Genomic DNA, 14,402 nt, shown 5'->3' on the forward strand with positions numbered 1-14,402 from the left:
TAAGGCGGGACTTCCTTTCTGCATCCGTTGACCATTGGGCACTAGAGCTTCTTGGTTGAGCGTTCCAATTTCTCCCATTCATTTAAACAGAAGTGGCCGGTCTCTGCTAAATAGTCTCTGATGTAAATGATTCACCCACAAACATTGGCCAAAGATCTTTGCATTTCATTTGTTTTCACCCAACAGACAAACTTACACATGGTGCTTGTGGTGACAAGGACACAGAGAGAACATGGATTATCAGAGATTGTACAGAAAAGTCTTTTTTCATATAGGCTTTTATTTGTAGTAGGGATGTCCCGATACCGATACTGGTATGGGAATTGGGTCCGATAAAGCGCTCATGTACTGGTACTCGTAAAAATGCTACGATACCATCTGATGTACGAATCTCATTAAACATTTACTCGTAAACTCGTAAACATTCAGCGCACAAAACAAAATCATGTCATGTCCTAGTGAGATTATTTAACAGCAAAAGCTGCGATTGAATGAGATAAATATATAGTTTGCACGTGCAGCGTTTTAAATGTGAGTACTTGTGAATGTGTGGAGCTGATGTTGTGCAGACATAGAGACACAAACTGTGCATACCTTTAGAGATCCTCGGCTCATACACGGAAAACACTATTATGAGCATCGCATGCTCTGTTTGTAGCAGATGACAGCAGGCAGAGCGCTAATTCACTTTTTAGCAGGAGTCATTGCGAGGAGGAGGGCAGTGCCGGGCTGTGACTACACACGCCCATCCCCCAATTGGGCTAATCAGCCGAGGAGAGGGATAAGTGCAGCGGAATGCGGCAGTTCGGGAGAGAGAGAGCCACACACAGCTGCAGTGTGTGCATTTGTGTTCTGTGTCTTTTTGTTTAAGTTCTTATTAAAATATTACTTTGACTGTTCATCCGGTTCTCACCTCCTCCTTTCCCATCCTTAACCTTAGTTACATTGGTGCTGAAGCCCAAGAAGGAGGAGGGATGCGATGTCGTGGAGTCCTCGCCACTGCCATCCACCCAAAGGAGCAACCACGGCCATCCGCCGGGGGACGGAGGAGTTGCTACTGGCCGCCTGGATGCGGAGGAACGGCCACCATCCACAAGGGGAGGAGGGGCTTGCTGCCAGCCTGCCTGAAGCAGTGGAGCCACTGCCAGGTGTAGAGAGTTCCCAACCGGCCGCCAAAACCTGGAGGAACGTTCCATCCACCAGGAGTTAGAGGACTGGCTCCGGTCCGCCCAGGGAGGAGAGACAGTTGTTCGCCAGAGGATGGAGGAGTGATCGAGAACAAGGTGACGGCGTGTCGGGGAACCGGTGAGCAAGTTTTGTTCTCTCTCTCCTCTCTCTCTCTCAGTGTCACTCCACCTTGTCCATTCCCTCTCCTCTTTGTTTTGTTTTCCCCTCAATAAGCGTGTTTACACGATAACAACCAGTTTACCAAAAATCAACTTATTAAAAAAAATCAGACAAACCGAGAAAACGGGTTTACATGCGACTTGAAATCATTCTGTGTTTGACATCAAAACGTAAACAGTCACGCGCACAACCCTCACGCACATTGGATAAGCCGGTAAGAATGCAGGTAAAGGTGCAAAATTGGAAAATGTATGTGTGCTTAAACCATTTATAACCTTATTCTGATAAAGGAAATTTGTTTAATTAACTTACATGACCACACACACTTTGTCAGCTTATTAAGCATCATCAGTGTTGTATCGTGCATGTACAGTAAACGCGCTATTAAACAAATACAATTCAACAAATTTCCACAAAAAGTCTCTTTACTGTAATGCAAAATAATAATAATAATAATAATAATAATCATAATAAATAAATTAATAAATGCTTATTTATATTATTAAGTAGCTATTTATACATCATGGTACTATTTGTAAAAATCAATGCATTACCATAATGTTTTATGATATACTGTAAAAAAAAAAAAGCAGTATTACAGTAATTAAAAATCTAGTGTGAATCATTCATGAAAATAAAATAGAAATGCCTGATCACATTACAGTAATAAGAATTTTTGCAGTAAATGTGCTTAATTGTCATGAAAATAATGCCACAATTAAAAAAATCTCAATGATCCTGAACAAAGGTTTAATTTTCTTTATTTTGAGTTGAAATATGACACAGATATGTTAATGTGAGATCCTCCCGTGTTTACTATGTCATCACATGCAGACCAAAAATAAATCTCTTAATACTTCAAACATATAATACATCATTACTGTTTAAAACATATTGTACATTTTACTGCAAAGACTCACCCAATGAACAATGAGAAATGTCAAAACACTGACTGATTATGGTGACAGATTTGAATCATATTCACATTAATTAAAGAACTTTCACTAACCAAATAAGGCAATTTTATTCTGCATAGACCTTATTCACGGCAGCGCCATCTTTGATTTTTAATGGGAATGGAAACGAGGCTGTGAGGGATCGAGTTACAGTCTCTTCAATGGCACACATCTGATTTTCCACAGCTCATGTTGTCTGGAGTGTTTTGTCTACTGAATGTTCTTGAAAATATGTTTTTTCAATGTTTTGTCCGTGGAACGATCCAAAAACACTTTAAAATACAGTACAACCCATTGAAGAGGCCGTACGTCTTTCCCTCACAGCTGTTGTCATTCCTGGCAAAAATAAAGGATGGTGCTGCTGTGAATAAAGTCTATAGTGATTCGTATTCTTGCTCAGCCAAGAGACTAAATATATACAGAATAATCTTAAACATTGATAAACATGATTATGAGACATAGCACAACTTAATTCAGCCTTAATACAACACAAAACATTTTTTAAAAAAATTATAAAATCTATAAAGTCATCATAGACGTACATAAAATCACATAGATAGAAGATGATAATAAATAAAGCATGATTTTATATCAACAACAACATTTTCTTGAATTAGATATATTTTCAAAAATAATTAAAATGCTTAAAGGTGCTACTCTGCGTACACAAACACAGCTCAAACATGAAAAATGGAATGTTTAGGAGTATATTAGAGATATAGAGTGACCCCCAAAAATATTGGGCACTTAAGTCATACTTATAAATGACTGAATGTTGCATTAGACACTAAAATAATTGAAGTAAGTGCTATTTATTTGAAACAATAAAAATCACCGTGACCTCCAGTTGATTAAAAGTCATGTAGCAAAAATTGTAGTTAGTTGTGATAAAAGCTTAAGTAGCATTTGCTTTTATATTTTGTTAACTAATCAGTGGCGTAACTACCGGCAGTGCGGGAGGGGGAGCTGCACTGGGGCCCATGGTCCAAGGGGGCCCGTAATGACCATTAAAATGTCAAACTGTCTGCACATGCAATTACCACTGATATTCATATGGAACTGCTTTATATATGTAGGTGGACTACACACTATGCATCTCATCCTTGGTGACCTTTTTAATCTAAAAACTTCTAAATTATAGTTTATTATTAACATAACATCTTACTCTAACACTAATTAGAATATCTAATTAGAAATTACTCATTTAAAGCGATACGTCGAATGATTCTCTGCATTTTTTGTTTGACATCGTAGGGATTCTTGGGAAATCTTCCTAAGCCAGTGTGGTGCGTCTGTGCAACTTAGTCAAATGCAGCCTTTCAGAATAAATAGCACAACTCATTTGTAGAATTCCATTTTAATAATTTAAGAAAGACATTTCTTAATTTCTGAAAAGGTGCCTTGAGAGGATCAAATCTATTATCAATTATAATGTCATATATTTTAAGTTAATTCTTGTAGGTTATGAGTGGGTGGGGGTGGCAAGGGGCCCCATCAAGTTTTTTTGCACCAGGGCCCACAAGATCAAAGTTACACCACTGTAACTAATGCAATGACTTTCAGACATTTTAAAGTGACTTTTAAGTGTTCAAACACTTTTTGGGGGCGAATGTACCAGCATGAGTGTGTCACTCTTCACTGCTGAATAAACCTCACACTAGAGCATTTAGTAGTCATACACAAACATGTGTGATCAGAAACATACATGTATGACACACTATCGTTTTCTCTCCCTCACAAAAACACACAATCACTGCATAGACAGAAGTCACAGCTGCCGGATTAAGTGAAACTGTAAATATACTGTAAATTAAAACACTACTGTAAATTATGTTTTATACAGCATTCCTTGTTGACCCGTAATAGGGAATTCAGTATGTTTGCACAGATGAATATGATCCAAAACAATGTTGTAGACCAACTATGATCTATATTTAAATTAATCTTACTTATGAATTAAATGCAGTGAATGGTATTTACAGACAAATTATTAAATGACTGATTCACTCATTCATACATGAATTCCAGCCTTGTTTATTTATCTTTTTTGATGCACTCACCATGTGATCTAGAATCCTGAACCCGCTTTTACTCTGACAGTGACAGGGATGGGTCAAGACGGTCAACTAGTTGTCTTACAACTGACTAGTCAATCAGTAAGGAGCCCCTGAGGGATTTTTTTCTGAAATGGTTGTGTGTGCCCATGCAATTTTTTGACCATATTTAATACATTTACGATGGTTTTACTACAGTAACCATATTTTAACCATGATATCGTAGTGAAACCATAGTGATAATACAGGAAAATGAAAACTATGGTTGTAAAAATCATAATTTTGTAGTCATTGTGGTTTTACTATAGTAAATATTGTAAACTGTAGTAACCATAGTTTTTGGTGGTAATCATTTTTCTATAGTAATATTGTAGTAACCATGACTGCTGTTGGCTAAACATGTTTTGTTTTTGTTTTTTGGCAGAAACCATGGTTTTACTATAGTAATATTGTAGTAACTATGAAAAGTAAGTTAATAAGCTCTGAAGGTGTTTCTAAAGATTTCCTGTTTCAGTGAAATAGTGAAAATGAAAGGCTTAAAACTTGACAAAAAACAAGGAGGATCAAGTGTTTGGTATCATAGTATAGAAAAATGTGCACATTTTTATTGATATAGATTATAATATATTCTGAGACACTCAGAATGTATTATAAGTGTAAATAAGGTAGCTCTGAAAAACTGCCTTTGTTTTGTTCCCAATGTCAACAGTATCTGGAAAGATTTTGTGTCAATACGACAAAGCAATCAAAAGTTATAGCATTACAAAAATAATTTATCCTAGTGTACAAAAATGCCTCCATGTTGCCAAAAACATCTCCAAACAAATAAACATAATAATTGTACATAAGAACTAATTACACATGCAAACACAACAATGACTAAAGGTTTGCATAGCATGCAGACATGATTTTAGTAATGAGATTTCACAGAATGAGTTTCAGTCTGTGTCATTTGAGTCATCATTGAGTCTGTGTCATGTATTTGGCGACATCTCCTGGTGGTCATATGAAACATTGAGCTTTGTGTGGATTATCTAATGATCTATGCATCTGATTACCTTGTGTGAGGGCTCGTTTGAAAGATAATCACCCCCTCTAAGTAATGCTTTGTGATATTTTATGTTCCGTTTATTTTTCGTGAAGTTATAAGTGAAAACGAGGCATATAAGCAACACCAACATAATTGACAAAGACATATACTTAGCTATTACTCGCTATATTTGTGTCTGTGAGTAAAACAAATAGGCTGGTTGTATTCTGTATTCTGTAGCTTTTCAACAACATATGACACTTGACTCTTTGATGAGTTTGACGTTTTTACTGATCGCAATAATATGTACAGCGCAATTGCTTTTTTACAAATATTTGTAGTAAAACCACAATAACCTCAAAATTATGATTTTTATTACCATAGTTTTCCATGGGAAATGTTTTGCAAGGGAATGCAAAATTATTAAAAAAAACAAACAATCCTGCCCTGTCCTCTAAGGGGCTCTGTAAATCAGTAATGTCGACTAATGACTCCATCAAGACTTTTTCTTTTAGTTAGCAGCGGTGATTAAAAGTAGATGTTGGTACATGTGCGTCGAACACTCCGTATGGGCTACCGGTCAAAAGACAATACTTTAAGAGGCTAAGCGCTTGACTGCACACAAAACGCAACGGCACGCAGAAAAACAACGTATACCCCAGCCTTAACAGTAATTGTTGGACAGTCAGCATGCTAAAACTACAAAATGTATCGCTTTTAAAGCACCACTGCTATAGCCATTGAAGCAGTGCTTTTGTAACAAATCCACTGCTTTCAACAATCAATTTGTAAGACAATTATTGTCGGATTTCAAATATGTTTTTATTTGCTGGTCTATGTACATGTGCAAATGGATCGCGTCTTGCTGTTTAATCAGCGTCTCACAGTTTTGAAACTTTAAAAACCGCATCTCAAATCCCCTGCATTCTGTTCCGCCTTTGTGAACGCCCCTAAACAAACACATCTGATTGTACCTGTTGAGCCTTAAAAAGCCTGAATATACAGAGCTTCCTTAAGACCAAATAGTCGATTTTGAAAATATGAAGTTTTGCACATCCCTACTTGTAGATGACAGGGTTGAGACCCAGGCAATATGTTCTGGATCTTCTGATGTACTGGTTTCAGTCTCAAACGCTGACATTTTTACAGCGTAATTTAATTGCACAAACTGTTTTCCATTTCAAAGAGCTCTGACGTACACAAAATAAAAATATGAAATGTATGTATATGCAATCACATATGACTTGCAGAAAAAAAGTAATATCTGCATAATGAACAGCTCCGTGTTGCTGATAGCATGAATTTCAGGATTGCCAAAACGACAAAACAGCTCGGGAACAGTTGATTTGCTATGAGGAATGGACACACTGTTTTTACAGAATGATTGAAGAAAGTTCGTCAGTCTGGTTGCAGTGCATTATGGGTCTTCTACATTGTGAGTGGACAGCAGCCACAGCATGTATGATGCAAAATGTTGCGATGTATTTCAGGAAGTCGCACATGCATATCCTAGTTGATAAACTGTCTTCACGTTAAACTGTTCTGTTAACTAAACACACTGGATTTTCAGAGGGAAAACGTTGATTTAAGGGGAAGTGAGCAGGAACTGGACAGAAAAGGAATATGATTTATCTGGAAGCTTCTACATTAGGCTCAGAAGAGCAGAATCCATCCTGGAAATCTGGTCACCAGCACAACCGCTTCAGTCCCAGAGGAGATGACCTTACACGAGCGCCATCACATCACCTACAGCAAACATCTACTGTACATCCAGTTTACTGTAGAGAGAGAAAAAAGAGAGAGAAAGTGTGTGAAAGTTAATGACAAAATCGGGCCTGTGTTGCAATTCACATACAGTAGTTCTACTATGCGCACAAGCACTGTACATACCTTTTAGTATGTAGTAAGACAGTACACCAGTATTGGAACATGCTAAAACATAAAGATGTGCCTTGATACCACAGACTCTATTGTCATGTTCTGTGTGTGTTTGCATGTAAGCATTAGCATCTAGCTACATTCATTACCATCTACAGTACATTCATTCATTATTCAGGGTTCCCAAGCTTTTCTGGTAATTTGCAATTACTGAATAAAGATTTTTTTTTTATATAATTTTGATTCAGATTGATTTGCTAATGACTAATTTAGGTCAATTTACGAGCTGATTTGACTGATTCATTTAAATCAACAGAAACAAAACAATTTGCTCACAAATTAATCATCACTCTTTGCTTGTGATTTTTACTCTTTTACACTTCACAAGAGCAATTTCTAGCCAGTGAAATATTTCAGAGCATAATGCATTATATTATTGTGGCAGATGAGTAAAGCATTGATTGTGCAATACAAAAATTGGCTTATAATATATAAATATATATTACATTAATACAGATGAAGTCAGAAGTTTACATACACTTAGGTTGAAGTCATTAAAACTCATTTTTTAACCACTCCATAGATTTCATATTAGCAAACTATAGTTCTAGCAAGTCGTTTAGGACATCTACTTTGTGCATGACACAAGTAATTTTTCAAACAGTTGTTTACAGACAGATTGTTTCACTTTTAATTGACTATATCATAATTCCATTGAGTCATAAGTTTACATACACTAAGTTAACTGTGTCTTTAAGAAGCTTGGAAAATTCTGTCAAGCCTTTAGACAATTAGCCAATTAGCTTCTGATAGGAGTTGTACTGAATTGGAGGTGTACCTGTGGATGTATTTTAAGGCCTACCTTCAAACTCAGTGCCTCTTTGCTTGACATCATGAGAAAAGCAAAAGAAATCAGACAAGACCTCAGAAAAAAAAATTGTGGACCTCCACAAGTCTGGTTCATCCTTGGGAGCAATTTCCAAATGCCTGAAGGTACCATGTTCATCTGTACAAACAATAGTACGCAAGTATAAACCCCATGGGACCACGCAGCATCATACCACTCAGGAAAGAGACGTATTCAGTCTCCTAGAGATGAACGTAGTTTGGTGCGAAAAGCGCAAATCAATCCCAGAACAACAGCAAAGGACCTTGTGAAGATGCTGGAAGAAACCGGTAGACAAGTATCTATATCCACAGTAAAACGAGTCCTATATCGACATAACCTGAAAGGCTGCTCAGCAAGGAAGAAGCCACTGCTCCAAAACTGCCATAAAAAAGCCAGACTACAGTTTGCAAGTGCACATGGGGATAAAGATCTTACTTTTTAGAGAAATGTCCTCTGGTCTGATGAAACAAGAATTGAACTGTTTGGCCATAATGATCATTGTTATGTTTGGAGGAAAAAGGGTGAGGCTTGCACACAGAAGAACACCATCCCAACCGTGAAGCATGGGGGTGACAGCATCATGTTGTGGGGGTGCTTTGCTGCAGGAGGGGCTGGTGCACTTCACAAAATAGATGGCATCATGAGGAAGGAAATGTATGTGGATATATTGAAGCAAAATCTCAAGACATCAGCCAGGAAGTTAAAGCTCGGTTGCAAATGGGTCTTCCAAATGGACAATGACCCCAAGCATACCTCCAAAGTTGTGGCAAAATGGTTTAAGGACAACAAAGTCAAGGTATTGGAGTGGCCATCACAAAGCCCTGACCTCAATCCGATAGAAAATTTGTGGGCAGAACTGAAAAAGCGTGTGTGAGCAAGGAGGCCTACAAACCTGACTCAGTTACACCAGTTCTGTCTGGAGGAATGGGACAAAATTCCAGCAACTTATTGTGAGAAGCTTGTGGAAGGCTACCCAAAACATTTGACCCAAGTTAAACAATTTAAAGGCAATGCTACCAAATACTAACAAAGTGTATGTAAACTTCTGACCCACTGGGAATGTGATGAAAAAAATAAAAGCTGAAATAAATCATTCTCTCTACTATTACTCTGACATTTCACATTCTTAAAATAAAGTAGTGATCCTAACTGACATAAGACAGGGAATGTTTCCATAATTAAATGTCAGGAATTGTGAAAAACTGAGTTTAAGTTTGTGAAAAACTTATTTGGCTAAGGTGTATGTAAACTTCTGATATATATATATATATATATATATATATATATACACTGACGGCCAAAAGTTTGGAATAATGTACAGATTTTGCTCTTATGGAAAGAAATTGGTACTTTTATTCACCAAAGTGGCATTCAACTGATCACAGTGTATAGTCAGGACATTAATAATGTGAAGAATTCATATTACAATTTGAAAAAAACAAATTCAGAACTACTTCAAAGAGTTCTCATCAAAAAATCCTCCACGTGCAGCAATGACAGCTTTGCAGATCCTTGTTATTCTAGCTGTCAGTTTGTCCAGATACTCAGGTGACATTTCACCCCACACTTCCTGTAGCACTTGCCATAGATGTGTCTGTCTTGTCGGGCACTTCTCACGCACCTTACAGTCTAACTGATCCCACAAAAGCTCAATGGGGTTAAGATCCATAACACTCATTTCCAATGATCTGTTGTCCAATGTCTGTGTTTCTTTGCCCACTCTAACCTTTTCTTTTTGTTTTTCTGTTTCAAAAGTGTCTTTTTCTTTGCAATTCTTCACATAAGGCCTGCACCCCTGAGTCTTCTCTTTACTGTTGTACATGAAACTGGTGTTGAGCGGGTAGAATTCAATGAAGCTGTCAGCTGAGGACATGTGAGGCGTCTATTTCTCAAACTAGAGACTCTGATGTACTTATCCTCTTGTTTAGTTGTACATCTGGCCTTCCACATCTCTTTCTGTCCTTGTTAGAGCCAGTTGTCCTTTGTCTTTGAAGACTGTAGTGTACACCTTTGTATGAAATCTTCAGTTTTTTGGGAATTTCAAGCATTGTATAGCCTTCATTCCTCAAAACAATGATTGACTGACGAGTTTCTAGAGAAAGCTGTTTCTTTTTTGCAATTTTTGACCTAATATTGACCTTAAGACATGCCAGTCTATTGCATACTGTGGCAACTCAAAAACAAACACAAAGACAATGTTAAGCTTCATTTAATGAACCAAATAGCTTTCAACTGTGTTTGATATAATGGCAAGTGATTTTCTAGTACCAAATGATCAATTTAGCATGATTACTCAAGGATAAGGTGTTGGAGTGATGGCTGCTGTCTAGATTTGATAAAAAATGACTTTTTTCAAATAGTGATGGTGCTGTTTTTTACATCAGTAATGTCCTGACTATCAGTTGAATGCCACTTTGGTGAATTAAAGTAAAAATTTCCTTCCAAAACAGCAAAATCTGTACATTATTCCAAACATTTGGCTGCCAATATGATATATATATATATATATATATATATATATATATATATATACACAGTGGTGTGAAAAAGTGTTTGCCCCCTTCCTGATTTCTTATTTTTTTGCATGTTTGTCACACTTAAATGTTTCAGATCATCAAACAAGTTTAAATATTAGTCAAAGATAACACAAGTAAACACAAAATGCAGTTTTTAAATGAAGGTTGTTATTATTAAGGGAAAACAAAATCCAAACCTACATGGCCCTGTGTGAAAAAGTGATTGCCCCCTAAACCTAATAACTGGTTGGGCCACCCTTAGCAGCAACAACTGCAATCAAGCGTTTGCGATAACTTGCAATGAGTCTTTTACAGCGCTGTGGAGGAATTTTGGCACCATCAGAATTGTTGTAATTCAGCCACATTGGAGGGTTTTCGAGCATGAACTGCCTTTTTAAGGTCATGCCACAGCATCTCAATAGGATTCAGGTCAGGACTTTGACTAGGCCACTCCAAAGTCTTCATTATGTTTTTCTTCAGCCATTCAGAGGTGGACTTGCTGGTGTGTTTTGGATCATTGTCCTGCTGCAGAACCCAAGTTCGCTTCAGCTTGAGGTCACGAACAGATAGCCGGATATTCTCCTTCAGGATTTTTTGGTAGACAGCAGAATTCATGGTTCCATTTATCACAGCAAGTCTTCCAGGTCCTGAAGCAGCAAAACAGCCCCAGACCATCACACTACCACCACCATATTTTACTGTTGGTATGATGTTCTTTTTCTGAAATGCGGTGTTACTTTTACGCCAGATGTAATGGGACACACACCTTCCAAAAAGTTCAACTTTTATCTCGTCAGTCCACAGAGTATTTTCCCAAAAGTCTTGGGGATCATCAAGATGTTTTCTGGCAAAAATGAGACGAGCCTTAATGTTCTTTTTGCTCAGCAGTGGTTTTCGTCTTGGAACTCTGCCATGCAGGTGATTTTTGCCCAGTCTCTTTCTTATGGTGGAGTCATGAACACTGACCTTAACTGAGGCAAGTGAGGCCTGCAGTTCTTTGGATGTTGTTGTGGGGTCTTTTGTGACCTCTTGGATGAGTCGTCGCTGCACTCTTGGGGTAATTTTGGTCGGCCGGCCACTCCTGGGAAGGTTCACCACTGTTTCATGTTTTTGTCATTTGTGGATAATGGCTCTCACTGTGGTTCTTTGGAGTCCCAAAGCTTTAGAAATGGCTTTATAACCTTTTCCAGACTGATAGATCTCAATTACATTCTTTCTCATTTGTTCCTGAATTTCTTTGGAGCTTGGCATGATGTCTAGCTTTTGAAGATCTTTTGGTCTACTTCACTTTGTCAGGCAGGTCCTATTTAAGTGATTTCTTGATTGTGAACAGGTATGGCAGTAATCAGGCCTGGGTGTGGCTAGAGAAATTGAACTCAGGTGTGATAAACCACAGTTAAGTTATGTTTTAACAGGTGGGGCAAACACTTTTTCACACAGGGCCATGTAGGTTTGGATTTTGTTTTCCCTTAATTATAACAACCTTCATTTAAAAACTGCATTTTGTGTTTACTTGTGTTATCTTTGACTAATATTTAAACTTGTTTGATGATCTGAAACATTTAAGTGTGACAAACATGGAAAAAAATAAGAAATCAGGAAGGGGCAAACACTTTTTCACACCACTGTATATAGTTCATATATATAGTAAATTTTTGTTTTGTTCCCAATCATGTCAACTGTAACTTTTTTTGTGTTGATATGACAAAGCAATCAAGTTATAGCATTACAAAAATAATTTATCCTAGTGTTCAAAAAGATCTCCAAGTGTCCAAAAGCCTCTCCAAACAAATAAAACATAATAATTGTACATAAGAACTAATTACACATGCAAACACAATGAGATTTCACAGAATGAGTTTCATTCTGTGCCATCTGAGTCATCATTGAGTCATCTCCTGGTGGTCATATGTAACGTGCTTCATGTGGATTATCTAATGAGCTCTGCATCTGATTATGTTGTGTGTGGGCTTGTTTGAAAGATAATCACCTCCTCTAAGTAACTGTATGTGATATTTTATGTTCTGTTTATTTTTGCTTAAAAGCTATAAGCAAAAACGAGGCACATAATCAACACCTGTTCACATGAAACACAAATGTAAAAGACATATACTTAGCTGTTACTTGCTATATTTTTGTCTGTGAGTAAAACAAATGCACTGACTGTATTCTACTCATTGAGAGCTTTCCAACAACATATGACACATGGCTATTTGATCAGTTTGATGTTTTTCCTGATTGCAATAATATGTACGGTGCAAATTTTGTTTATAAATTATCAAACCGGAACACTTCTGATTTGTCTGCAAATTTCAAAGCGCTTCATTTTTGTAGTTATTAATATTTTGATAATTATTTTTTTTCTCACGCAATAATTGTTATATAAATGACTTACTAACTAACTTTTCCTGGCCTGGAAAGCAAAATATAAAAGGACTTGTGGGACGTATTTGCCCAAAAAGCATGTATGAATGAAAATACCATTATAGCACAAGCACATTTAGCATACTATTTCAAAACATATTTTTATGTTTGACTTATTTGACTTGTTTGACTGTACACACACAGAACAGCCTCTGGTGTAAGAGTGTGTAAGATGATCCATCGAAATACATGGTGACTGAAAACAGCGAGAGCTGCACTTGAGCTGAAAGTGACCTGACTCAGCTAGTCATTAACGGCAGCTGCATGCGTCCTGCTGCTCATGCTAATGAAACAGACATCCGCAGAGCAACGTCTTTATATTAGAGACAGATTGCTTGCCTTATGTATGTGCCACAGTACTGAATTATTTTAAAGGAACAGTTCACCCAAAAATGAAAATGCTGTCATCATTTGCTCACCCTCATGTCATTCCAAACCTTCGTATGCTTCTCTGTGGAACTCAAAATGAGAATTTTATATTTTTTAAAGTATATTCATGTCTGCTCTTTTTCTCCATACAATGACAGCTAATCTCAGTTAAGCTCTAAAAATGACAAAATAACACTAAAAATAGTCCTTACGACTTGTGTGTGCTTTATTCCAAGTATTCTGAAGTCATACGATAGCTTTGTGTGAGAAATTTCAGTTGTTATTTACTGAAAATTAAATTTTTCGTAATAAGTAACATCTTAAGTTTGAGGCACACAAACTCTCGTAGGACTTCAGAACACGTGGAAAAAAGCGAACGAGTCACACAGACTACTGTTGTGGTCCTTTTTTGGGGGGGGGGGGGATTTTTCCCCTTTTTCACCCAATTTGGAATGCCCAATTCCCAATGCGCTTTTAAGTCCTCGTGGTCGCGTGGTGACTCGCCTCAATCCGGGTGGCGGAGGATGAATCCCAGCTGCCTCCGCATCTGAGACCACCAACCCGTGCATCTTATCACGTGTCTTGTTGAGCGCGTTGCCACGGAGACATAGCGCGTGTGGAGGCTTCACGCCATCCACCACGGCATCCACGCTCAACTCACCACGCACCCCACCGAGAACAGATCACATTATAGTGACCACGAGGAGGTTACCCCATGTGACTCTACCCTCCCTAGCAACTGGGCCAATTTGGTTGCTTAGGAGACCTGGCTGGAGTCACTTAGCACATCCTGGGATTCAAACTAGTGAGCTAGCGAACTCCAGGGATGGTAGCCAGCATCTTTTACCACTGAGCTACCCAGGCCGTAGGGCTTTGCAATATGGACAAAAAAATTATATCAGACCTTTTTTTTTTTTATAGATACTATAAAAAGATATA

The 14,402-nt window shown here is 37.6% G+C and overlaps 1 protein-coding gene across 3 annotated transcripts in view; it reads right to left on the bottom strand.

Annotated features, from left to right (window-relative positions):
- Window positions 1–2,091: 2,091 nt before the first annotated feature.
- pip5k1cb (phosphatidylinositol-4-phosphate 5-kinase, type I, gamma b) overlaps window positions 2,092–14,402 on the bottom strand; it is an 82,619-nt gene continuing 70,308 nt past the window's right edge. For all 3 annotated transcript variants that reach the window (XM_051701491.1, XM_051701489.1, XM_051701490.1), the window contains one exon: window positions 2,092–7,165. In XM_051701491.1, the coding sequence (XP_051557451.1) occupies window positions 7,163–7,165 (3 nt within the window). In that variant the 3' untranslated portion in view covers window positions 2,092–7,162. The remainder of the gene's footprint in view (window positions 7,166–14,402) is intronic.

This window comes from Myxocyprinus asiaticus, chromosome 6, assembly GCF_019703515.2.
Source record: "Myxocyprinus asiaticus isolate MX2 ecotype Aquarium Trade chromosome 6, UBuf_Myxa_2, whole genome shotgun sequence".
Taxonomy (NCBI): Eukaryota; Metazoa; Chordata; class Actinopteri; order Cypriniformes; family Catostomidae; genus Myxocyprinus; species Myxocyprinus asiaticus.